Source organism: Strix aluco, chromosome 1 (assembly GCF_031877795.1).
Source record: "Strix aluco isolate bStrAlu1 chromosome 1, bStrAlu1.hap1, whole genome shotgun sequence".
Lineage (NCBI taxonomy): Eukaryota > Metazoa > Chordata > Aves > Strigiformes > Strigidae > Strix > Strix aluco.
Window position 1 is genome coordinate 153,944,055 of NC_133931.1, and position 26,891 is coordinate 153,970,945.

Below are 26,891 nucleotides of genomic sequence, written 5' to 3' on the forward strand. Positions count from 1 at the left end.
AGGAGGTAGATTTGCTGGATATAAAACCTACTACGGGAGACATTAAGGAAAAAGGTAGTGTGAATTAACACACCTTCATATCTTTTCTTAGCAAGATAAGCAGCAGTTAGGAAGATCAAACAAAGAATAAAAGGAGCCTTCCCTACGCTAAACCTATACAGATCTTTTCTTCTACAATTACATAGCGTAACTTGCAAAATTAGTTATCTGGCAGAGAGGGACTAGAAACACACCTCCCACACACTCACCAAATGCCTTCCTCCTCTCCACTCACTAAAGATGATCCTTTGATTAATTTTTTCTGAGATTGAGATGCATTTTACAACCCGTAAGAAAGAACAAGGTTTCAGTTGAATGAGAGCTGCTTAGTGACATCTATTTTAATGATTATTGGATAAGATAAAGCTGCTTTAATTCAGCAATCAGGCTCTCAGTGGAAACTCTGTGTTTCCTTACACATTATAAGATGTGTTTAATATTATTTCTGAGTTTAAGGGACCATTTCTGGTTGAGAAGAGAAGCACTTGTGATACAATCTATAAGGAAGTACGAAGTTTCCGTTAAGAGACACAGCTACCTAGTGATGTCTGCTTTTTGCAGCTGCTGGATATCACTGTGTAGGCAGCACCTCCCTGACAGAGCTACCTGGTGAGAAGCAAGTGATTCTGCACCCTTAAAGCAAAGAAGCTTCTTCACATCATCTGAGAAAAGGAGAAGAAAAGGTAAAAATAACAAAATGCAGTTGCTGAAACAGTTGTGTATCATGTATGCTCATCACGGGTGTGACTGTAATGCTTTTTCATTTACCTTTTGTTGCTGCTTCAGGAATTTTAAATAGTTTTAATAACTCCTGCATCAGAAGGGGCTATATGTGTGTTCTGTAAGCATGTTTTCAGTTTTAAATATTTAGGTATATTATGCTAACCTAGATTAGATTCAGGTATGTCTAGGTACAGTTGTCGCAAAGCTGTCATCTCTAGACCATTGGCATCCAACAGTTTTGTTCCCGTGACTTGTAATTCAGATTAAATTCCTCTCTGTGTATAACAGAACACAGCCGTAGGCTGGAGAGGTGTCAGGCCTGGGACGACACACAGGAGGGGTCAGGTTAATGATAGTCAATGTTTGTTGTTATGTAGCAGCAACATACAATGCAAAGACAAATAAGGCAATGATACTCACTTCTCCTTTCCATTCGTAAAAATAAAGACAAAATGGAAAGACATAATTCAGGCTTATAAAAATTCTGGTATGTTAGGCTAAAAAAAAAATGACAAGCTGTGATGCGAATAACACACGCAGTAATACATCGGCAATATATTTGGGTCGTGTCCAAGTTACTTACCTTGAAGTAACATCACTTAAAACTCTGTCTCTGCCTATTAGAAAAGAACATACAGATGAAAATGACAAATTCCTGTTATTCATTTAGCCACTGAAGACAGCTCTTACTGAAAACTCATGTCAGCTTTCAGTAAGTGTAATTTCATTAGAAGGTGTTTTCTTATGGTGATGTTTGCCTGGTTGGAAAGGTGGGTGAAATCCTGAACTGCTACGAATAGTGGCTTTGCTTTTTACTTTATTCTGCACAGGATTTATCTCTGTCTGATGATATCTGTGGTCCATATCTTTCATTCCTATTTGCTTTCCTCTCTGCCATTTGACCAGTGTTCTGTGTGCTTGACATCCAAGTTGCACAGTTTTGCCAGGACTACGCACATGCATGTTAGGGACAGTACATTTTGCAAGTGTGCGTCCCACAATGCTTAAATAGTGTTGGAGAACCTGTAATGAGAAGTGTCAGTCACTCACTGCTAGCAATTCAGGCTTGTGGAGTAACCACATGGTCTTCACATGCTGAAAGTCACTGACATTTTTATATTCTTTCCTTCTCAGGAACTGGAGAAAAAACATGAGTTCTTCAAGTACAGAGTCCTCTGAAGCTGAAATCTCAACCCTATATGAGTATTACGATAATTATAACGATGCTCCAAAACCATGCAGTAAGGAAAGCGTCAGGAGGTTTGCAGCCTCCTTCCTACCTGTTCTGTATACCCTAGTATTCCTGGTTGGGCTCATGGGAAACACTCTGGTCATTGTGGTCCTCCTCAAATACAAGAGGCTGAAGAGCATGACTGATGTGTACCTGCTAAACCTCGCCATCTCAGATTTGCTCTTTGTTTTATCCTTGCCCTTCTGGTCTTATTTCACGATAGACCAATGGGTTTTTGGAACTCCCTTGTGTAAAATCATTTCATGGATCTACTTGGTTGGGTTTTACAGTGGGATATTTTTTATTATGCTTATGAGCATAGACAGATACCTGGCAATTGTTCGTGCAGTGTTTTCCTTGAAAGCAAGGACTGCCTTCCATGGCTTGATTACTAGCCTTGTTGTATGGCTAGTAGCTCTTTCAGCCTCAGTTCCAGAACTTGTATTCAGAGAATCTTTTAACGAACATAATTATACTACCTGCAAGCTGAGATATCCAGGCAATTTCACAACATGGAAACTTTTTTCCACTTTGGAAATCAACATTTTAGGGCTCCTAATCCCTTTTATTGTTATGACATTTTGCTACTCCATGATCATCAAAACATTAGTTCACTGTAGAAATGAGAAAAAAAATAAGGCTGTGAGGATGATCTTTGCTGTCATGATCGTGTTTTTCTTCTTTTGGACCCCTTACAACATTGTTATTTTCTTACAACTGCTGGAAATTACGGGAGTCATTAGAGACTGTCAAGTGAGCAGGAATCTGGACTATGCTTTCCAGGTAACAGAGATCCTCGGCCTTTTACACTGTTGCCTCAATCCAGTCATCTACTTCTTCATGGGGGAAAAATTTAAGAAGTATCTGAAGATGCTTTTTAAGAACTGGCAGTTACCTGGAGATATTTGCAAGTGGTGTGGAGTTCACATCACTTACCACAGTGAATCTACCAATTCATTCCACACACAATCTACGGGGGATCAAGACGGTCTGTAACGTGTTTCAGACCAGCCACTGAACTCACCAGCAAGTTAAACTGACAAAAGCAGGAACTTTGAAAAGCTAAGCAAATGCACATACATTTAACAATAAGCTAGTGCCGGATAATTACTTCAGCTTTGATTTCTGACTCTAGAGTTTCTGAATATTATGACAGAAGGTGTCCTAGATGTGAAACGTGGGAAATGGACATGCGAGTTTTATCTCCTCTGACTACAAATCACTGCTCAGATGTAACAGCAGATCTCTGCAAAGCACTGTGCGGTGCTGCTTCTTTTTCACCACCATCAAGACAGAGGTTGGCCTGCATGGAGGGGCAGAGGAGAGACAGCTGCTTGTCATCAACACGTGCATTTGGAAAACATATTCATTTATTCAAGAAGGATGGTTATTACCATATTTTTTTAATTCTACAGTTGATCTGTGTAGGACTTGTTCGCTCTGACTCTTAGCACGCTATTAACAGTGCCTGTTACTGTTAAGTGTTTCATCTCAGGGAGAGGATACACCCTCTGTTATTAAGAAAAAGGACACAAAATATGTTCTTTATGTACATAAAGACGCAAAGCAAATGCATCACCTTGTGTTATAGATATGTTTTCTCTTAGGTATCTAAATTGCCACATGTTCCTCTGTGTAGGTGTATATATAAGCATTCTGAATTACTTTATCACTGTAATTCAGGATAGCAATTCTGTATTTTAATTAGCATAGAAAATGCTTAAAATATTTTTGAATAAAAGTGTTTTTAAAAACTAATTTTCCAGCATGTGGGAATAAATATGAAGCATCTTGGTTAAAAGGATATCTTTTAAAGTGAATGTTCTTTGTTCCAAAAGTACTTAACCTCAAGACTCAATTTTCATTCACTGGAGATGTATCTGGCAAAATAAAAGAAAGTAAAAACAGAGATTGTGTAGAAACAGTCTGTCATAACTTAGAAACCACACGAAGAATCCTAGCATTTGGTAACAGCAAAATGCGAAAAGTTGATGCCCCAGTAGCCACTCACAGATCTACATGATGTTAATCAGAGATCTGGAACAGGAAGGAAACTCACACAGCAATGTTTAGATTTTGGCACAAAAACAATTTAAAAAAGAGGCAAAAATCGGTAATGTGGTAGCAGACAAAGTAAGAGTTGAAAAATACGTATTGGAAGATGTTTCTGGACGACAACCGTTCAGCAGGAATACTTTTATTTTTCTTAGGGTGTCAATTACAGAGTGCTTTCTCAGCATTCATGCATGGCTGCAAAGAACAGACAAGACATTAAAATGCATCAGGAAAGGGCTGAAGAAGAAATATAAGAATATTGTAGCGCCATTATTCTCATCACCCTAAATAAGAAATGTATGTGACCTCTCTCATGATACAGGACTGAAAATAAAAAGCAGCGCACTTAAATACTCATGCACACGTATATCTATCATAATAAATTTTGGGAATGCATTACCATTAGCAGTTTGCTGAGGCTGACAAGCAAGGATCTGCATTAATGCAGACGAGAATAGCTGTGGAAGATATTACTTGCAGTAAGAAAGTGTCTTCCTTCCCAAGAAAAAGACAAAATTCTTACTACTCAAAACCTTACAAGACACTGAGCAAATCAACTGGGAAAAACTGCTGCAAGGGGTGGTGGTTAAGCCATCCATTACCTATTTTGAAAGGGAAAAGGAAGACAAATTGCAAGCGTCAGGTGCTTCAAAGTCTCACAGATGTCACTGAACCAAACAACATGTCACTCCCAAGCCAGCACGGCACATTGTCCTCACAGATGTGATACTGATGGCACAGTCACCGTGAACTGCTGAGCTATTCATCAGTCAAGTGCACAGACTAACCTGGAAGCCAGACAGCACACCGCAGTTACTTCTTCTTGGTCCTACTCTGTGATCCCTCTAGACAGTAAGAATAAAGGGGTCCTTTTGAGAAACCTTGCTTTCCAGACCAAGGGAAGGGCTGCCTGTGCTGGCCTCGCAAAAATGATGGTCAACAAGCAAAAAGCAAGCCTTAGGCTCTTAGACAAGAGAGGCTCTCTAGAGACAAGAGAGGTCCAGTGCTAAGAGCGGTGTTGGGAACGGCACCAAGACGGCCAGCAGCTCACAAGCTGGTCTGGCTCTGGGCACACACCCTGTGGTGGGGGAGGACACCAAATCTGCTCATGTGTGGAATTAACGGGCCGCACCCAGTGGCTGTGCAACATTGCCACAAATGGAGCTAGTGTAAAGCCCCTTTTCCACACAAAACTCAGAGGTGCTTCACACTGCTGCTCAGCTTTGTGCCCCACAGCCTGTGCACATGTGCCTTTGGTGCAGAGGGTGCCTGGTACAGCCAGAGCTCCCCCCAGGAGAACGTTGTCCTTGTTTCTCTGCCCAAATAACCTCTTCCAGTCCTCCCAGTAATACTCACAGCTACTCAATGTATGTGCTGGATGAGCAATCAAGCTGAAAGCTGTGCTCTGAGCAGGTTTGCTGAATTAGGTGCAAGGGGGAGCTCACCTTTAAGTGATGGGCTCAGGAATCCAGGTCTTGGGACCAGAGCTCATCAAACCCGGGTGGCTTCCTCCTCTGTCTCTGAGAACAAACCCTCCTCCCCCATGCACTGAGCTACAGTGGATAATGCCATTCCTCTTTTGAGAGAGGGCTTTGAAATCTGCTGATGAGAAAGGACAAGACAATAGTATTAATACAGACAAAAATAAAGCAGGGATTTTCAAAATGTCAGTTGACCAAAAGGTGTCATTTTAGCTGAACAAGAGTTTCCAAGCAATGAATGATGGTATGTACAGACCTACTGAACCATGAAAGAAAATATATAGACATTTGAGTGAAGCAAAGCTGACTCATTCTTAAACCCACATTTTTACATCAGGGTTCCTCGGAAGACCAGCCTATGTTCTCTCTTCAGTTGCGCTAAGCCTCCACAGAAAGACAGATGAGGGGAAAATCAGCTTAATTATATTAAATACAAATAACGGTGAAAAGGTAAAAAAAAGTTGGTTGGTTTGTTTTCATACAGCACTTGGGCCACCACAGTCACTCCCTAAACATAAAGATGAATTATACACTTATCTTTTACCCTGGAAGAGAGCTTCATTCCTTTCAGTTGTGCAGAAGCAGCATCATGGTCAGCAGCCTCCTCCCAATCTACTCCTCTCAGTCTGAGAGCCACTGAGGAACTGCTATTCTCCTTCCTATACTATTATTGCTTGCCACTGTCCCAGCACCAGCTCTGCACACGTGGCCTGAAAGAGAGTACAATTCAACAGGCACTACAGTGCTCCTCTGTTACCAGGATGCTTCCAGTCTAAAGCTGCCAGCAGGGATCTACACTCAACACATTTTCCTCCAGCAGCTCTTAATGGTTTCCAGTTTTATCCAACATCTCTCTCAACACAGCCAGAGACCAACCTCATCAACTCCCACCTCTCATGCAAATATCTCCATTTGACTTGATTTCAGTTAGAAATCAAGGGCCATTTAGTAATGTCAATCAAAACAATCATTAAAATGGTACTTAAGGCAATGCCTACAGAGAGCTCAACAGGACTTCGCTACTCCAGGCACGAAAGAAGCTTTTAAGTAGGAGACTGGAAATGAATCATGAATATAACTGTGGTGAGATTTCTAGCATTTGCGTAACTGATAAGACCATTTAAAGGTGATGTAGTGCTGGTTGTACCTACAATCATCTTACTGTAACATGGCAATGATGTATGCAGGTGCCACTGGCAGTCATGAAGAAACCACTCCTCGTGGAGCAGGCACTATCAATGAGGAGACAGCAAGTTAGATGCTTCCAGGATTATTTTCTTTTTCACAGACATTCGGCAGCAACATCCATCAGAAAAATCGACAAAATTCCATCTTATGGGACAGTCATTGAATCAAAGACACTTCTCAGAAATGAGGCTCAAAAGTGGAAAAGCACTTTGTCTGTTCCAGACCAGCAAAATCCAAGTCCTCTACCAGCTCCTTCATGGAGCACTGGCATGACTGACCAATGCTGCTGTTCCTTCCCTTGGCAGAGCATATTCCTCCACAGGTCCTTCACATGCTCACCTCAAAAGAAGACTGCTCACAGGCCACACTTAGGCTTTTATCTTAATTTATTTCTGACCCTCCTTTGAACTCGCAGAAATGGTAGCATGCATATCATGGCTGTACTGGAGAAGAGTAATTTATGTCTTCTCTTCTGCATCACTGGCCACTTGACCTTATTTTGAAGAAGGTGCTGTCTTATAGCTAGGGGAACTGAGGCACAGAGCAAGAGCTCAGACATTATGAGCACAATGCACATTTTTGACAGAATCTCAGGGCCTTCCCAGCTCTCTTTAGGGAGGATTCACATTTCAGCCTGGGGGAACTCCAGGTAAGAGCCACCCACACTGTGCCCTTTCCGGTATCCAAATCTGAGATGGCCCATCCAGGAAAGTCCCCGTCGGGATCCCAGTTCTGTGAAGAGGGCCACAGGTTAATGTGAAGGGTATCTGGAGGTAAGTGGACAAACATGACCAACTAACGCCATCATCCAATAAAAGATGTTCTTTGCTGGCACACAGGGTGTTGTCCGTCTTAAAACACCAGAAAGCAAAGATTCCTGTTTGCAGGTGACCAAAAGAAAAAAAAAAATTAATCCCTGTGTAAATGCAGCCCAAATACAGGATTGATCAATGCATCATACCGCTTTAGTTTTTGTGCTTTTTTTTTTTATTATTATTTCAAGTCATCTTGGAAGGATTGACATTTCTCTGGGTTTTCATTTCTTGTTGCAAAAGCGTAACAGCATTCATTCAGTATATGTAGCTCAGTAACTGCACACTGAAAGCTTTTTGAGATTTCAGCGGTTGCAAAATAAAAGCTACTAAGGCACTAAGAATTTTTTTAAATTCCAAAAATATGTTTATTTCCTTGCTTTTGCTTTTAACAACTATAGCAAGTAACAAAGAATCCGATCTGCAATAACCTGATCTGTTTCCACAGATATGAAACCCTCATAAAAGGTACTCTCAGTGCTGTTAGCAGCCTGTAAGACAACAAAGACTGAATGAAGATTGGCATTACCAGATCCACTCTTCTGCTCAAAAGAGGCCAGTGGCATTTGATCAGCATTTTCCGAGAAGCCCCAAGCAGCCAAGTTCAGGAAAAGACTTTCGTACCTTGAACAGTGTCTGGAACAATGGGCGGACATTCCTGAATGAAAAGTGTCCTTGTCTCTTTTGCACAGGGACTTTGCACTCCTTAAAATATCTCCATAGAAGTATTGTGGTTTGAGCAGGTAGACTGAAGAGAGGGTCCATCCCTGACTTTTAACCTGTCACCATCACACACAAATAGAGAGAGCAGTACCTGCCAGTAGTAACACAAAATTATCTTATCACAGTGAAGAAAGACCACAACGGATCTCTGTACTTGCTCATAACTGGTAAACTGAAATTTGACCACAAGTAAGGCCATGACCGCAGACAGAGTGACTTGCCTTTTCCACTACAAAAGTAGGTACAAAAGGTATAAAAAACACATAGAAAACAAAGAGAAGGATGTTTTTTCCTGTTGCTTATGCCCTTGTTGCTCATTCATAAGAACAAGGAACGAAAAGAAAATACAGCTGGATGATTGCAAGGAACAATGATGTTGTCTGCAGGCCCTGCAGACAAACAGTGCTGAGAAGCTGCAGAGCATGGGTCTGCTCTTCCTAACAAAAATCTTGTTTATGCTTTTAGAAGAGCGAAACCCATAGCACAAGGTGTCACACAAAAACCTGCAATGCTACAGAGAAGGAGCTGAATAGTTTACAAAAGGAAAGAAAAAGGGAGTTTGGATTTAGGCTGTTTTCTCCTTGGTTCTGCTTCACCAACCCATCCTTGCATAATGCAGATCAGTACTCACTTCCTTTCCTCAGAAATATTAAGGAACTCCCAAAATCTCCCATGGGGAGGCTGGCTCCCATCTGCTCCTGCTCTGGCTTTTTGCACAAGTATGTATGCCGTAACCTCCTCTCCCACAGTCACATGGAGTAAATCCATTCATTTCCTCACCAGCTGAAGCTCACGTTCTCTGCACACAGCAGTCACACAAGTAGGATGCCCATCTTGTGACTACACACTACACTGGCAGAACATTTTGCATTTGAAAAGGCAGTTTCATGAAAGTCTGAACACTGGAAAGAACATATTTTTGGCAGCAGCTGCACTGGCTAATGATCAACACCTTTTAATCCAACCCTAGTTTGCATTTTGTTTCAGCTTCAGATTAAAACTATTTTAGACTAAGCACAGCCTATTTTTCAACATTATTGAAATAAAATATTTCATTATTTCACCTCTGAATTCTTACTGAAATTTGATTCTGATGGGGGAAATTATTGCAAAAGTCATCATGTAACCAAAAATTGTAGAAAGAACTCATGGATTTGTCTTACCTAACACACTATTTTTTGTTAACAACCTTAATACAATAAATCCACCACATTGCTCAACCAGTAGCTTATTCCACATACCCATAGGAAATGTGCCAGAATTTAGAAAAAAGGTAGCATTAGAAGGAAAATTTCAGCAAGGTGATGAATGTTACTGTAGAAGACTACCAGACAGAAAAGGAATTTTTTGGTGCTTTTTTTTTTTTTTTTAAATCTGACTTTGTTCATGAGAATTTGCTTAGCAAATGAACTTTTGTTGCTTCTGTAGTGTAAAAAAACCTAGTGTTTTATAGACTCTATCAAAACGGGACTATGTGAATAAAATGTAAATGATCAAACATCAAATTATCATTTATGAAAGGTCAACTCTTAAGTGATTATTATTTAACAATTTGTGTCAGAGACTGAGAAAGCAAGGTCAGCACTAGATACCCAAGATTCTGCAGAATTTTTCTTTGTGTGATTTTTTTTTTTTTTAATTCCAAGAACGGGTTTGTACAGATGCAGGGCAAGTACTAATTGTGTCATAAGAAGAAAAAATAACCTATCTTCTCTGTAAGGTAATTCATAATAAAGACCTCAGTCATAATATGATATGACTGAATGTGGCCTGGATTTTCAGGAGGTCACAAGCCCAACTCATGCACAGTCATGCCAACATAAACCACTGAGTATGTCTAGGCTTCCAGGTTCCTAGAAAAATGTAAAAGCTCTAGAAAATGTCAACTACTTGTACAGAAATAGCTGTGGAAAAGCTGATACTGCCTAACAACAGAGCAAATAGGGAGCTAGTATCAATGTTCATTTTAGTGACATCTAAAAAAATCTGCCATGTTTTCTAGACCTGAGGCCACAAGATCCCACAAAGTTACTGCTTTGGCAAAAGCAAAACAAAACACAGTTTAAAATAAACAACATCTGTGAGATCCTTCACAGCAAAAGCCAGGTCTTCATGGTCGGTGAACAGCACAAGCTAGATGAGTGTACACCGACAAGTGCAGCGGCTGAAGACCTGGTACGTGAGACCTTGTACACACTCACCAGCCAGACGTGCCCTTTGAATGAAAGGACATTTCTCCTTTGTGACAGCAAAGGCAGTGTCCCACGCAGACAGACCGCGGTGCACGGGGGCAGAACACAACTGGCTCCAGTCATGTTTGTGCAGACAATGGTCCTGTTCAGAAAAAAAACCATGTTTTAGTACCTGCAGCTTACCAGATGGCTTCCACTGTCTGTACTGTCCAGCACTACCTATCGACCAGAGTCGATAGGCCCAAAAAAAAAAAAAAAAAAAAAAAGCATCTTGCATCTACTACACAGGAATCAAGACTCTGCCCTCCTTTGTAAAACAAAGCATTTTGCAGATGGAAAGTACTACAATGAAACTAAGTATTTATTATCATAGAGACAAAAATCTGTTTATTCATTGCTAGATTTATTGCCTTATCTCAAGACATCAAGAACCGTGCACACTCTTTTACTCATAGCCCAAAGAGTTTCATCTCTTTCCACAGAAGACGCAAACAACTTCATAATGCGTTATTCTAAAAACAGCCTTTGGTTTTGAGCAATTTCTTCCCAACATTTCTCAGTCAATGGGTGATTGTTGTCCTGAATCATGAAGGTTTGCAGACAATACCCCTACCCCTTTTAGACTTGCTTGTCCAATTTGCTACACATTTTGACATTTTTAATCGAGCAGGGGGTTTCACCAATTTGCATGAACATACTAAAACAGGTAGCAGGAAAAAACTAAGTACTTCATAAGAACAGCAACATTCTTTCCAAGTCAAACTATCAAATCTTCACAGCAAAAGGCATAAAGCCTGACAATAAGTTAGTAATCCCCCAAAATCAAACTACACTATGGAACACAGACCAAAGATGTTGAAAAAGCTGTACACCAATCTCAATTGCTGTACCCCAGTTTGCATCACGGAGCGTGAGCTTTAGAGTTCAGGGGGGTTATTTTGCAAAACAAGTCATGGCAAGAGAGCAGCTGAATCAGCAGTCTTAGCTCAGTCTCTTCTACTGAAAAGAGTTTAAAAGCACTGAAATTCCAGCTCAACTTAGTAAGAAAACAGAAGACTTCACCTGAAAGTTTCAGGTGCTGAAACTCAGAAAGATGATCAGATATGCTTACCTTCAAGAGAAGATGCAGGGCTAGACAGACCTTAGTCAAACCCAGTACCATTATTCTTATACGCAAAAATACACGTTTATTAAATAAGAAAAAGAAACCAAGGACAACAAATAATATGAGCTGAGCTCCATGTATTTTTGAAGCCCTCAGCCTCAGAGAAGAAAGCACTCTTGTGTGCTGCGCCAATGGGACAGACCCTTGACAAACTCATTACACAGAGAGAGAAGAAACTGTGGGAATCCCTGAATGTTCTTTCACCCACCTTGCAGGACAAGTACAACAGCACGTTTTTATTTCTGAAGAAGGTACTTGCTCACCAGAAACCACAGTGAAACTGAACCAGCCATCATCTAGCCTTATTATTTTGTGAACAACTGAAAACACGTGATGCGTATCAAGGACTGTCAGAAAAAGTATGGTTTCTGCCTCAAATTGCAAGGATAAAATGGAAGGCAAGACAGTGATAAGCAACTGGAGCAAGTACCAGCAGAGCTCTGGGTATGCACAACCTTGCAGTTATGCTGATTTTTTGTTAGTATTTGGATGTATTTTCCCCGCGCTGCACATCCAGCCAGGGGAGCTGAATCTTCACCTCAGTTCACCCCCCTTCTATCATGTAAAATTTTCCCCTTGTAACTATGAAAAACCTGAAAACTACAGATCTCAGCGTCATTCACTGTTGCCAGTTCAGTGAGATGGAAGGCCACAGCCTGTAGCTGGCTGGTGGCGGCTGGAGGCACCAAAAGGGAAATTATTTTCTTCCACCACTCCACTGCCAACCTGCTCGGGCTTGAAAAAAGAAAAAAATAAATTAAAAAAAAAACCACAACAAACAACCCACTATTTACCTGACTCATTATTATGCTTTTCCCTCTGTCTTCACTAGGCTTCTCACCCAGATCATGTTTTGTAACAGTAAATATCCTTGTTCGCTTGTATCTCCATAGTGCTTAAACATCCCCTGTTTCAGCACTTTGTACTGTACCTACAGGAACAGAAGAAACAAACTTCATGCAAGTCAAGTATGCTACTACTGTAATCTCATTTCAGTATCTTCACACAGTGTGTTTTTTTCAGAATTGAAAAAAAAAAAGCCTTTTGGGCAATTTCAGCATAGCTACCTTCTACTCTTGCATCTGAATTACTGGCACCTTTTGTCCAAGTTCTCTATTTCCTAGGATGGGTGAACAAGCTTAATTTTGGGGTGGTGGGCGTGTGTGGTGTGTCCCCTTTTTTCCAATAAAGGACATTAAGAGGAGTTCAAAATTTGGCTAATACTGAAACATCAACTGTCTTAGCATCAGGCAGTTGAAATTAGAAATGATCTGTAGAAGCTCTAGGTTTTCTTCAACACCTCTGAAGCCTTTAAGTCAAACCAAACAGCCCTGAGAGGTTAGACTTGAAAAAGTAAAAAAAGACCTGCTACAGAAGATACCAACCAGCAGCAATTTTCTTCTATTTCAACTCAAGCTAGGTGGACTCAGTGCTTTAAATAAACTCACATCTGCAAGTGTCTATGTTTGGCTGTAGTCCAAAAAACTCACATTGTTTTAACTTCAGCTTTTGAAGTCTGCTCTGGATCAAAGGACCAAAAGATCAACATAGGAATGCACAGTAGCAGGTCACAGCTTTGACAAAATTTTGCAGGAAATCATGCTAACCCCTCATGAGTTCAGTAGTAGGTTCTCAGGTTCTTCCGTGCACCGGATCTAACTATTCATGAATAATACAAACCACATCCTAAAACTGAGGGGGAAAAAAAGTCAGAAAGCTTGAAATAAAGTGTGTAGAGTGTGTGAAGGATCCAGATCCATCTCTCAGAGCCTAAAGTCTGGGAAGCCTTCCTGGTACAGTGGGGTGTTTAAATATCCGGAAATAAAAATCTAACATGGAGGTGGCAAGAAGGGAGTGCAAACTTTCCTTCTGTGCAGCTTCTTTCTTATCCCACATGTGCCTGCTGTGAAAACAGCAACTAACATTTTCAATAAACAGGAGAAAGGTTACAGCCTAAAGCTCAGCAACAGACAGGGCATGAGGAAGGTTAAGAGTAAGTTATCCATTTCTTTTCCTCCTTCTCCTCAACAATTCTACCTATGCTTCAGAAGGCCCCTTCGCCGGTAGCGCAGGAACACATCCAGATTCTGCACCCACCACACACAACACACAGCCATTCACCTCCCAAGGCAAGTGGTTTGGGGAGTGCTATTGCAGAAGCCCTCAACCAGGGGAGATTTCTGGCTAAATTTAGACTAAAGATCCATAAAAAGTGTTCACTCTGTGCAGCTGACCAAAATTTGTGGGACTTGCGAAAAGGAACCTCTGAATGTGATTTGAAAGAAAGGAGAAAGGCATAAGCAAGCTGGAAGCAAAAGCATCTTCATCCTGCTTGCAAACTAATGACTGACAGGTGGAAGGGGTGGAGATCAACTCCACTTCAGACAATCAGAGACAGAGAAAGGAAATTTTTTTAGTTTCTCAACACATAAGACTTCCCTAGTATGAGAGGAAGAAGCAGCAAGACTTAAGGAAGAATGAAACAGGAACAGAGAATAATAATTTCTTAGCTGTAGCATTAGAGGGATAACCCTCAATTGTTAGGCATTTCCCCACACTGTGCTCGGATTTGTGAGATTCTGGCCCACAACCACAGACAACACTGAAAATTCTCAGTTAATATTAGCATAAAAGCATGAGCCCTACAGAAGCACCAAATTTAAAGAAAATAGTGCATACACTTACAACGAATAAGGAAACTTAACAGAAAAATCCTTTCAAACCATACTGGATTTGCACCAGTGTTCAACAAATCCGCTGTACTTAACAAAGGCCCCTTCTATTGGAGTTTCAAACTCAACTTCCAGTTCCATTAGGGAGTCTTTTTTTCCCCCGCCCCATGTCTACCAAAAAATTTTAAAAAGGCTAAATTACGGTCAAGCAGTTGCAAGTACATCACCAAAGTGCAAGATAGCAATCTTATCATGATGCTTGCAGGGAGTCTGCTGTGAATGTGCACTGGGGAGTTTCATGAGTAAGACTGTGCTTCCCATTACAACACTACAGAATTAAAAGTGGGACCTTCCTACGACCCTGGAGTCCTATATATACTTGGCTCCTGAAGGACAGGTGTATGTGCTAAAGCCCAAAACAGGAATTCTTAAATACATTCCCAATTCCTTGGCCACAAAGCCCATATAGCCTACTGAAAGGGGATTGCATTACCAAGGGCCTCAAACAAGCACTGGTTCTCTGAAACCTCCTGTAGGTAACATACACTTTCAAGACTTCCCCCAAACCTGGGGACTCTGGTTCACTACTCACATCTTTGATAACATAGCGAGCAACAGAAAATATCTTCTGAAAAGAGATTTTTAAACATACACACTTTATTCAGCAAAAGCATGACAAAGATCCTTGTGGCATCTTTTTCCAACATTTTCCTATTCAGTCCTTTGCATAAAGTCCCAAGATCATCTCTTCCTGCCTGGTTTTGCCTTCTCATTGAAGAACCATTAAAGCAGACCCCATTCTTCTGTAGCTTCCAGTTCCTTTTGTCACACGATCTTCCAGCCAGGACCTTGAGTCTGGCTACCACGCTTTTAAGTCTTGGCCTGCAAGACAGCTTTTTGCAACTCAGTCATCTCTTTCAAAAAAAAAAAAAAAAAAAAAAAAAAAAGCTGCTGCAACACCTGGATCAGGTCATTCAAGACCTGGTCACCCTTTCAAATCCTTGCTGAGTCTTCTCTATGTTGCTCTGCACCTCTTAAAATGTCTGTAAATCCAGTCTATCAGTGAGGTAAGATGATAACAGACAGGGCACAAAACAGTCTCAGAGCACAAAGATATACTTTGCGTCAGCTGTGGACAAAGTGATAATTGGCTTACATATGTTAGCAGTTCAGTTTAACTTCAGTTAGCGGTTGACAACTTTCCTAACAGTAAACTCTAGAATAGCTTGCCTAGGGAAGCCTGGAGTCCCCATCACAAGAAATTTTGAAGAACAGGTTAAACGCACTGGGAATACTTTAGATACAGATGACATTGGCTTAGGGTAGAGCAGCACAGGGCTAGACCATCTCACAAACCTTTTATCTTGTATTATCTGTTAAAATGGTGTCTGCCATCTGGAAAATGATACATAAAAGAACAGATTAAAGAGAAAATGTGGGGACTGCACATCAAACAGCAGCTCCTTTGGGAAGTTACGTTAGAGCATTTGCAAGCAAAAACGGGAAGAAGATGCATGATTGCAAAGGCAAGTAACAGAAAAACATTCTCAAGTAGTTTCCTGCTGATACAGAGACAACGACCAGTAAATAACCAAGCTTCTGTCAGAGGCTCAGGTTAGGATCTGTAAGCACTGCGAGCTATTTGCTCAAATATGGATGGATTTCCAGGAACAGCCTCCTAGGAAAAGTGTCAGAATATTCATTTTACACAGAGATGCGGTTGTCCCCAGTGATTTCAATATATCCAAAATGAGAATACAAGAGGACTGCAGTAGCCTAGTCAGCCATCCGATTATATCAGAGTGACCAAGTCCACTCAAAGGGAGTAGATTCCTTCCCCTCACAGTCCAAACTTAGGGTTTTGTTAACAGGTCGCCTTCTCAGCCTGGACAATGCAGTACCACCTCCTTCAGAGCACACTGTTAGACACTGGATTCTTCTTCTGTAATTGCCATTTCTGAACACCTGACATGTATTTGTCAGGTGGATAGTGTTTGCTATCCAGTCAAGAGGTTTATTTCTAGACTTAGACTCCTCCAAACATTCAAACTGTGCAAATATATGAGAATTTCAGCAAAAAAATGCAGAAGAAAACCATAGGCACTGTGAAGCCCCCAAAGAGATGGGAGAGCCTGGAGACAGGGGAATTACGAAGGGCATGGAGTCTAAAGGGGTATGGACAAGGTCAAGTCTCAACCCTGTGATTTGGGGATTATGAAATTTTGATCAAGATTTAAGGAAGATACATTATGAATATAAGGGAAAGGGTAGTTCCATGCATAGGTTAAGAAAGAGAATTCAACCATATAGTGTACACTGTCTACCAGTTCATGTTCACCTACTTGCTCATTCATCCCAAGTAATCCCATTTAAAGGCCTTCCTTCATGCATAGGCAGGATTACAGTCTAAGCTTACAAACCCCACTCCAGGACTGGAAAAAAATCTGTGCTAAATTGACCCCTACAGCACACTTTACAGGCAGATTTCAAACAGCACTCCCCTACAGAATTGCAAAGATCACACTTACCTTCCAGATGGGACCAGTGTAAAATCTCCGCTTCTTACAGACTGATTTTGACTAAATACCAGGTTTGCACTGGTCCACCAAAATCAGAATACTGTGCCCATTATTCAGCTGCTGTGTCAGCAACGTGCTTGCAAATTCCCAAGGACAGGCAGCAGGATTTGAGGAGCCACAATTTTAACATTAGGAACATTCCTTCTTGCCATGCCTTCAGAAGTCAGCAGGCTCCACAAGACAGACCACCCCACTGAGCTTCAGCATCTGGAACAGATCACAAGCCACACCACAGATATCTGCCAGGGTTCTGGTAATGTTTTCACACCATGCCCTTCAAAACCAAATTGAAACTAGACCCACCAGTACCTTCACCATTGGGTCAAGGTGAGACAGCTATCTCCCCACAGTCCCTCTTCTCCTGTGAATTTGTCCTCAATCAGAAGGTTTCATTCTGATTTCATTTCCACCCCCGGACACAGCTGCAGAACTACATTTGAGGATAGGTTAAAATAACTAACCTGCTCGAGACTACAAAGGAGTAAATGCCAAGCTGTCCCATTTTGTATCACATACTCAGTCCCAGGAGGACTGCAAGGCTAGGAAACCTAGGGTAAGTCCCTGCCATGTAGTAGCAGCAGTGATGCGGGCACAGTGACCCGGTGTGTGGCATGGGCAGGGCAGAACACCCTGCCACAGCACCCACAGGTGCATCCTTGGGTAAAGCAGCAGCAAGTGGCAACAGGTTCTTCTTGGTAGTGCTGTACTCTGAAGGCCTCTTGTCACAGAGGCCTCCCTTCTGCATACTCAAATACATACTGCACCACTTGGCCACCTCTAGCAGTGTTTTCACATAGGCAAACCAGGAATAGGAATCAGGGCCCCAACTTTCAGTTCCTTACTGTAGGCAAGAGATCACTTCATTGAAAGCAGTAAATAGACAGGTGTGTTAATGAAGCTATCTAGAGCGCTACTTCAAAAGCTTTAAGCCCATTTTTTCCATGTTGTTCTTGTTATTCTTATATCTAACCAGATACATATTTGTAATCCTTGATGCAAAGCCCTGATGCTTGTAATATTACACAGTTATGGCAAAAAGTGAAGTCTCATGGATTACACTACATTTTCACAAGTAAAATGTAAAAGGAAATGAAGTTAGACTGAGAGCCAGGGGTTCCACTCCCCTCACAACACTAACTGCCAGAAAAATAAAAATACTCCTGGCTGTTAAAGAACTGAGCTGTTGTAAAAATATAAATAGTACTGTCATTCTGCACACTCCAAGCCACAAACCCCACAACTGGTATGAAACTAATTTTGTTCCATTCCTTCTTTTCAAGGCCTCTCTGAGGTAATTAATACTTCACAATAAACTTCTTGCAGAGCATTTTCTGGGGTCTGCATATGGATGATGCCAACAAAAATAAAATCTGGGGTCAGAGCAGACCATTTTGTTCCAATAATGAAGCATGTCTGGTACTGAACACACAGCCTCTAGCCATTAGACTTTGCACTTGAGGTGAGAATTTAAGAGTTGAACCTCTCTGGCCCAGATGAACTGCACGTGTCTGGTTTGAAAGCCCAAATACGTCAAACACATAGCAGAGATGTAGACACTTAAGCGAGTGATGCTCCTTTTCACACTCTCCTCTGGTGACAGTATCAGTCCTCGTCAGCTGAGAAGAAAGAGTCAGATTTTTACACTGGCCATCTCAGAAAAGGGTGGCACCTCCGGGGTCCATACAGCCCATGACAGCTAATTTGGTTTGCTTTACTTTGCACACATCTTCATAACATTGTAAACAGATGAGACACCAACAAGAATAACTCCGTATTCATAAAGACTTTACAGCCTCATTTCTCCCTTAATACTGTAACTGCTCATAACTCTTCCTCCTCTCCTTTTTCCTTCTCAAACACACACAGGAAAGATTTAATCTTTAAAGAACCATTTTAATAGTGTCAGACAAAAATCAAAGGAAGAAACCACAGATTATGAAAATACTTGATTCCAACACCTTAATCTTTTGCTGTTTAAATCTCACCAAGGAGTTTGCATGATTGACATGAAAACCATAAGAATCAAAAGAAGATTCTGTCTGCTGTTGAAAGTCAGCTTTACTGACAGAGATTGTGCATCTTTGCAAGTATCAGGCACTTACAAAGATCATCAGTTTACTGGAACAAAACAGAAGATGTGAATTAATGACTAAAAAAGAATTAAAGTTCTTTAAATTAAAGTCTTCCACTTCCAAGGTGCTGGCCTATGAAAACCAGGTACTCTAGGTCCTTTAAAAAAAACCAAAACCACAAAACCAAAAAGGATCCATTAAAGGAAAAATGGCTCATTTTAAGACTACATTCTGCAGACAGGCTAATCAGAGCCTATGGCCCAACCAAAACAGCCTAAATTTTACCTTTGTCCTTGTACTTATCAATTTACTTAAAGTCTTCAGAGATAGCAGAAGGGAAGCAGTAAATTCGCTTTTCAAGACGGGACAGATGCAGACTACAAGGTCCCTCTCCACGTTACTGCTGTTTGGACCAGCTTGCATTTGAGTGCTCTCTTCCACAGCTCTTCTCACTGCTCCCGTAAGAAACCAATGGAAAATTTTCCAAGGTCACTTGCACGGAGATGAAAAAAAAAATTAGGTCCACTCAACATTGGCAGTGAGTCCATTCAGACTAAAATGCCACTGACACTAACCAGGTGATACAGTCAGACGAAAGTGTCTAGTCTATTGGCAGCTCTGACCTACCAGTCCACATGAGTAAAATGAGCAAGCTAGCAAGACTGTGCAACTCTTTTGCAGGCTCCTCTCCAGTTGCAAAACATGGTAAAAAAATGAAAGTGTAAGAGGGTTTCTGTAATGTAAGCAGCCTACAAGGACTACATTTTTACCAGACTGATGTAAACATCACCTTCCAGTTGAGTTCAATTTCACAGTCCAAGGCAAATTCTAAAGCTACAGCTTTTATTTTTTTTAAGAGAATTTCAGTATTTAACTCTGACAAATATATTTAAAAAAAAAAAAAAGAGGTCCCAGAGTTTAAAAAGTTGCCTCAGCTAAACAACTTACTGATTAACACTTGAGTCTTTAAAAATTAAAGTATGGTTTGAGGGAAAGGGAAACAAAGTGCAGGGGAAATAAGGAAATACTCAAATCGTTATAGATGGTTCAGCCATATGTCTCTAACAAAGAGTTGGGGGGCATAATTTTCATACTGTGTGGTTGCATTGATATTAGGTTTGTCTACAAACTCTATCTCGCACGCCTGGGTGCTGCAAGGAGAATGCTCCAGCTCCAACACTGTTATATTGTTTGGCACTGATGAAACGAGTATATTCCCTGGAACAAAAAGAGTCAACTGAGGACCACGGGCCGGCCAGTAGCGACCAAGATTAAAGCCATTGATCCAAATCTGCCCCTGTTAAGAAAGAAAGAAAAAATAATTAAATTTTATTAATTTGACAGAGATCAAATGACAAAATAGCTTTAAGCATAACGCTCTTCACATAGTAACTGAATTTCCTCCATCTTTCAGTTTGACAGAACACAAGGATAGAAAATCTGTTCAAGAAAATGCTAATGACAGTCAAAAGAACCTAAATTCCCTGATGAGTTAAAGTCAACATTAATATTTAAAAAGAAAGTGGTCAAATATTGCAGTAATTTCAAATATGACAATGCTTAGAAAAACAGAATTGCAGGTTCCTGGCACTGAATTTTGCACCAAGTTTAAGACCAAAACAAACCTGAAAATTGTATTTGCTTGAAGCTGAATGTTAAAAGGAGAAAGAACTCACAAAAGAAAAAAGCAGATCTTAATTCTGTTGTGGATCTCTGCACAACTGTAAGACTATACTATCTCGGTAGTCCCTTCCTGTTGCATGATTTCATGAAAAAGATACAGCTTGTCTAGACATAAGAAATGCAGATGTCTATTATACTTATGATAGCTTAGTCAACAAAAGAACTTGTGAAATCACACTGCACGAGAGTACCGTATTTTGTTGTAGTTACCTACAACCATTAAAATCTTTGAGGGTCTGCTAGCATTAATTTAACGTCAATGAAATTGTAGTTAACTTGGCATACAAACTCTTTAAACTTTTTATCATGGAGGTGGCCAGAAACCCTAGTTCAAAATACTGTTCTAACATTATAAATACATTAAGTTCAAAAGATAAAACAAAATTGGGCAAGGGGAAAAAGAAAAAAGAAGTTATTTATACACCACAAAATCGACACGCTGAAGTGACACAAATGTGGATTTTTCCAAAAGTCTATAAATTGGTGAGCTGCAGAACGTTTAGTAAAACTGCAAACAGACTCCTACTAAGCTGAGCTGAATCTTGGATTATTAAGCAAGACAGAAGGGAGGATATACAGCTGATTTGGACAAATAATCTGCTTTTACTCCTCCTAAGTGTCCTTTTACCATATGTCAGACAAGAGTTCAGTGGACAAGAAAAGTGATGGGAATAGATAACTGCATCTGTGTTTTCCTTCTTGCTTTGACCTTTGGTAACCAAAATATAGAGGAAAACCAAACTGACTCATGGTATTGATGTACACTGATAAAAATAATAAAATAGTCTGAATCAGTGGAAAGTAAGGACTTTTACTGCACATAGTAATTTCTAAAATTGTCTGGGACAGTTGAAATCAGAATAATACTTTAAAGGACTTAAGAAGCACAATTGTAATACAGTGAGTATTGCTGTTCAAGCTGGTTTGGGGGTGTTTTCCTTGTGTTTTCTTTTTCAAGAACTTATGAAAACAAATTTTATGAAACTCACAAAAGAAATTTTATAAGGAGTTGGTACATTTGCAAATGCAGGTGAGTTATTTCAGCTCTGTATCCACTTCCGTGGTACAAGATCCTATCTTGCACAGCTCTGCCAAGGTGTTAATAAACTTTGACCTCAAAACTTTTTTTTTCCTTTTTTTTTTTTAATCAACTTTATCTTGCTTTGTGGCTTGTTTTTGCTGTATTAAAAGGCAAGAAAAGAGCTATTTATTCAAGCTCACTACTTTGCTTCTGTAGCAGTTTTAGCAGAAAATATGGCATTAATGCAATCTCCCCACACCCAAGATGAATTAGTGGGTGTACGCACTCGACAGTAGCCTACCTACTATAGAGAGTGACCGTAACCCTGTGGGAAGTAGGAGTTTACTGTAGGAATCAACCGCATTAGTGTTCTAATGCAGGAGATACAATCAGACAGGTCTCTGTTTCTGATCTTAGTCACTTGTTGTAACTCATTTTTCCAGTAAAGCTATGAAGTTAATATCTCAGTTCCAAACCGTCCTTATTAACGGTCCAGCTTCTAAAGACTGCACGGTCAGGAATCTGTATGCCCTAAACCAGCAAATCATGACACTATACACACTACCAATAAATATGCCCTAGACAAAATAAAGGAGAGGGGGATTTCTATCTGCAGTAACAAGACTTCCTGTGACAGTGTCAGCAACTACAGCTCATGATTCCACAGAAATCAAGAACAGTCCTAACTCCAAATCCTCTTTTCTGTTGAAGAAAAAAAGTCTGACAAATCTAACCATATAACCAGGTGCATGCATGCTGAAGGGCATCATGCTTCCTCAAGTGAGGGTGGAGGTTCTATTAATGGTTAAGGGTTTAAAAACCACTGAAGGCAAGCAAGCTACAACACAGGTCATGACTGTTAATGCTGCACCCTTCCTTCCAGGCTGTCCAGCAAGCCATATTCCTTATCTTAATATGCAAAGGCAGGACCATCATCAGAACTACATGTTTTCATGGGTTCACAGAATTTACTGTAAAAGTCTCAGATTCCAGTTCCTGTGCAAAGAGCTATTTTTGGATTTTATTTGGTGATTGTGTAAGATGTGCACATATACAGGAACAGGGACTAAGTCAGGCTTCCTCATCCAAGTTCAGTGCCAGAAACACTAAGTGCTTACAATGAATCAGTCTTCTGCATATTGGGAAGTGCTTTAACCACTACAATACTGTAGATAGATCACCAGCAACTCCTCCTACACTATTTTAATAGCAGTAAATTAATTGTTTCGGAAAGGAATAATTTTGTTCCCTAACACTATCACAGGCACTTCCCTGAAGCCTGGACTTAAATGTTTAGGCCTCCAAGATGAGTGGCACTTCAGTGCATACATTATGCTCTCTGTGCCTCCCACCAACTGGTTGAGCTGGTCCTTACCCATTCTGCATGCTGGCTGTTTCAAACATGGCACTGTGAAAAAACACACTCTGCAGCTCTAGCTATGCTCCAGCCCTATGAGAAGTTCCCATTAATGGACATCTGCCCACAAACTTCTCGTGGCAGTGCTCTCTGATCCATTCAGTCCAGTTACAGGTAACCTCCGGGAGACAAGTAGTAACATCTTCCATTCACTGGACCAGTATCTATGGGTACAGCACCAGCAGTCATGTCCAACACTCTCTATGCTTTGTTACAGGATCCACAGTTCCTCACACAGCACTGTAAATATGTTCTTAGTTACTTTTAATCCATTAATATAATCAGGAAAGTGTCCTGTGACATCTCACTTTTTCCAGAATAAAAAACTGTTTTATCTCAAGACATATATTCACTGTCTCCCTCCAAAAAGCTGTTTCTGCTCCACATCTCAAGACAAAAAACCCACAAAGAAATGCAGCATTTCTAAACAGCCTGACAGTTCATCTTTCTCACTGTTGAAAAACAAAGGGGTTTGGGTTTTTTGTGATGCTCTCCTCTCTAGACCAATACCATGTATCTTTCGAATATATGTTCCCCTTCTCTTAATGGTTTATCTCCAGATTCACTTTAAGCAAGGAATCCATTTCCTAGTCGTTTGAATATATTTGAGACACCTCACCACTACAACCAAATTCTACTTATCCAAGAGAGGTGTACTTTGACTGTCCATGGAAGTTTCAGTAGCTTTCTGAGTGGACTTCAAGATTTTACAGCAAAAAGTTGTACCTTTGTCCAACCAGGAAACTTGACATAAGTGTCTTGAGGCAAGTCTGGAATCCCTCCAGGAATTGAAAGTCTACCGGTGTAAAAAGTAGGTGCTTCATAACTCTGCGGATTGCCAACACATCTCTCTGGTTGATCAAGGTGGCCATTAATGTCATGGTTCACTGCTCCATCTACGTCTAGAGGATAGATTTCCCATTCAACAAGTGTATCTTGATCAAGAGTTAAATTTGAAACTAGACCCTAGGAGGAAGAAAAAAAATAAACCCAAAATACAACATAATTAGCTTCATGTTATTGAAGTTATTTGGCTGGAACTATAAATCAGTCAGGAATAAAAACTGAATCAAAGCACTTGCAACAGCTGCCAATCTGTGTATGAAAAAAACAAGCATCTGGTCTTCAAGTTATAAGCTTTTGTGAAGAATAAAGGGTTTCATTTATTCTCTGTGAAAGATCTGTTCCTCTTCAAAGTTTTGAGCTTTCACTGATGCCCATGATTTTTTCAAACTTTCTTCCTGTAACTGTGAAAATTTCTGTTTTGCTCTAATGTGAACATGATTCCAAAACCTGGGGCTTAACAAAAAGGGGAAAAAGCATGCAATATCGTAAGTCTGAGATACCATCAAGAGATCTGGTAACACTGAGTCACTAACCCAAGACATTAACCTGAACAATAGCAGAAAAAGCAGTATTTACTTCCTACAAATCTTCTACAGCTAACATACAGTATCACAAAATCAAGGCACATGCTTTGTGACCCTGATTCAGTGAAATACTTTAAGCTTACAGTCAGCTTCGAGCCCAGAGTCCTGTTTCATTTCTATGGCACCATGTGTGCAGCACACCAGGGTACTCGCACAACAAATGCAAAAACAAGGTCAGGTCATGATTTAAGAAGAGCGTAAGGAACATTAAGTTACTCCTGCACGCATCCTAATTGTGTTGTAGTAATAGTTTCTAAAGCGATGTTTCAGTACAATGCAAGGGGTTGATTTTAAACCAACGCTGCTACAGCCATATAATCACTTGAACAGACCCTGCATAGAAGCTGTTTTTCAGCGCAACTTAAGTTCTCTTGCAAACACCGTATGTCAAACAGGAACAAGCAAAACCACATTTTCGATGGCCTCAGAAGGCTGATACTATATCATGTGCCTGTTCTGATGTCTAATAAGCATTACACTGACTTCACAAGCCTCATCATCGGTACAAGCACTAATTGGTTTTCTCTTCCTTTACCTAGATGCCCACTTTACAGAACAGGAACTTATATCAAAATAAAATATCTGCAGAGTTAAGTGGCAAAATTTTTCTATACAACCTAGACTTTACTCTGTGTAGCAATGAACTGAAGTAATGCAACATAACTTTAGACCAAACTTTCTAACCTGCCTCCCTAGGCCCACCTTTAGGCACTACAAACAGTGTGTTTTCAAGTGACATGAAATGCCTAAGCATTCTTACTTTGGTCTGCATAAGAATGCATATTCAACAGTCCAGATAAGGATATAAATTTTCCAAGTAAAACAAAGTTATAGGTGGCAGTGAGCATGTGAAAAAAAATAGAAAAAACAGAAACCACACTCTTCCTTCCTTTGTGTCTTTCAACAACAAGACTTAGATCAGCAGGATGTTTTAAAACCAAAATCCTTTTAAGATTCCTTCCCAAAAGCTAGATGCCTAGTTCTATTTCAAACTCAAAAAAAAGTGATAAAAAGACCAGTCAAACAAAACCCAGAAAAGCTATTCTATTTGCTTAAAAATGCGAGGTTCCATGAGGTAGTAACCTCTTCCCCTAAAGTTATTTTTGAAAGCACAAAATATCTAAAACCCAAGGTATAACTATTCCCAGTTTTCAAAATCAACAGAAAGAACAGCATGAATGAGGGATTCTGAGAAGAAGCAACGCACATATTCCAAAGCTACCCAAGAAAGGTTGCCTTCTCTACATGGAAGGATCCTGCTTTTAGAGGATTATTCTCACAATGTACATCTATTAAACTTGCTTTCACTCTTAAATCTTTAAAAGGTTGAAACCCTGGTATAAGTGTGAATTTCAGCTCAACCACAACACTGAACACCTCCCTAATTCAATCTCCAACTCACTGTTACCTTTATTTAGCACTAAGCACATAGGTTTCCTTATCACCTGGTCTGTTATTAAATAAATAAACACCACATTTCTGCTGCCTTAACATGAAGGCAAAAGACATGAACTAGCTGCCCTCTCCTGCTACTCAGATAAAGGCAAGGTACCTTGAAAAGACAGTATGAACAGAGTTGGCACTACTGCTACCCACTGAATTTGTATGCCACAAGCACAGAAAAGCCTCAGTTGCTGGTGCTTTTAATTCAGAGGTTTTCATACATCCTAAAAGTTTCCACATGTATTTAGCTTGTTCTAATTAGGATTTGAAGAACTGCATGCTTTCCAAAATGTAACGTGGGGAAACTGCTTTTCAATATGGTGAAAGCCTGTAGGCTACCAGTTTAGAAAATGCTGAGTGTTATATTGTTTTGCCTTAACTAGAGTCTTAGCATACTTGGAGATATACCCAGAAATCCTCACCACAACACACTTAAGGTAACTGGTCAGTTAAGACTCCTTTAAACAAAGTCTCAGCTTCAATTCTTCTATGCTGCTTAATCATAACCAATATATCCTCCTTCAACAATGCAAACAACTCACGGCAGCAAAACACAAGTGTGAGAGTGGGAGTTTCTGCCTACTGGTGATCTTGCAAGTCTCTTCCCAGACTTATGACTGAACTAGATTCTCTAAAAAGCCCAAACTTGACCAGAGCTTGTGGTCTCATCAACGAGGCTAGTGAAGATGCATTCACACTTGAGTTTATTTTTTCCCTACTTATAACCTTAAAAAAATTCTACTTCCTCACACACATGTCTTTGCTTGATAACTAAATGGTACTGCTCCAGCACATCTTTCCTGTGACGTTTATTCTTCTCGTGCTCTTTCATCCAAATTAACCAATAAACACTTTGGACAAGTATTAATTCTGCTCTGAGACACCCATCACAGACAGAATTTAGGTTGAGAGGAAACAGGAGCTTCTAATATACCTGGCATCACCCTAGCACCAAAAGGCACCAG

The 26,891-nt window shown here is 40.3% G+C and overlaps 2 protein-coding genes and 1 long non-coding RNA gene across 3 annotated transcripts in view; 1 reads left to right on the plus strand and 2 right to left on the minus strand.

Moving 5' to 3' along the window:
• Positions 1 to 562: 562 nt before the first annotated feature.
• Positions 563 to 4,461, plus strand: LOC141930363 (C-C chemokine receptor type 4-like). The gene is made up of 2 exons (XM_074841072.1): positions 563 to 722; positions 1,897 to 4,461. The coding sequence occupies exon 2, from the start codon at positions 1,913 to 1,915 to the stop codon at positions 2,987 to 2,989; it is 1,077 nt and encodes a 358-aa protein (XP_074697173.1). The 5' UTR covers positions 563 to 722; positions 1,897 to 1,912; the 3' UTR covers positions 2,990 to 4,461.
• Positions 4,462 to 6,783: 2,322 nt separating this feature from the next.
• LOC141930371 (uncharacterized) lies at positions 6,784 to 10,429 on the minus strand. The gene is made up of 2 exons (XR_012625281.1): positions 8,154 to 10,429; positions 6,784 to 7,594 (listed from the first exon to the last, which is right to left on the minus strand). It is a non-coding gene; the product is annotated as an uncharacterized LOC141930371 (long non-coding RNA).
• Positions 10,430 to 14,918: 4,489 nt separating this feature from the next.
• GLB1 (galactosidase beta 1) overlaps positions 14,919 to 26,891 on the minus strand; it is a 50,976-nt gene continuing 39,003 nt past the window's right edge. The window contains exons 15-16 of the mRNA XM_074841037.1: positions 23,780 to 24,019; positions 14,919 to 20,229 (exon numbers count right to left, since the gene is read on the minus strand). Coding sequence (XP_074697138.1) covers positions 19,969 to 20,229; positions 23,780 to 24,019 — 501 coding nt within the window. The 3' untranslated portion in view covers positions 14,919 to 19,968. The remainder of the gene's footprint in view (positions 20,230 to 23,779; positions 24,020 to 26,891) is intronic.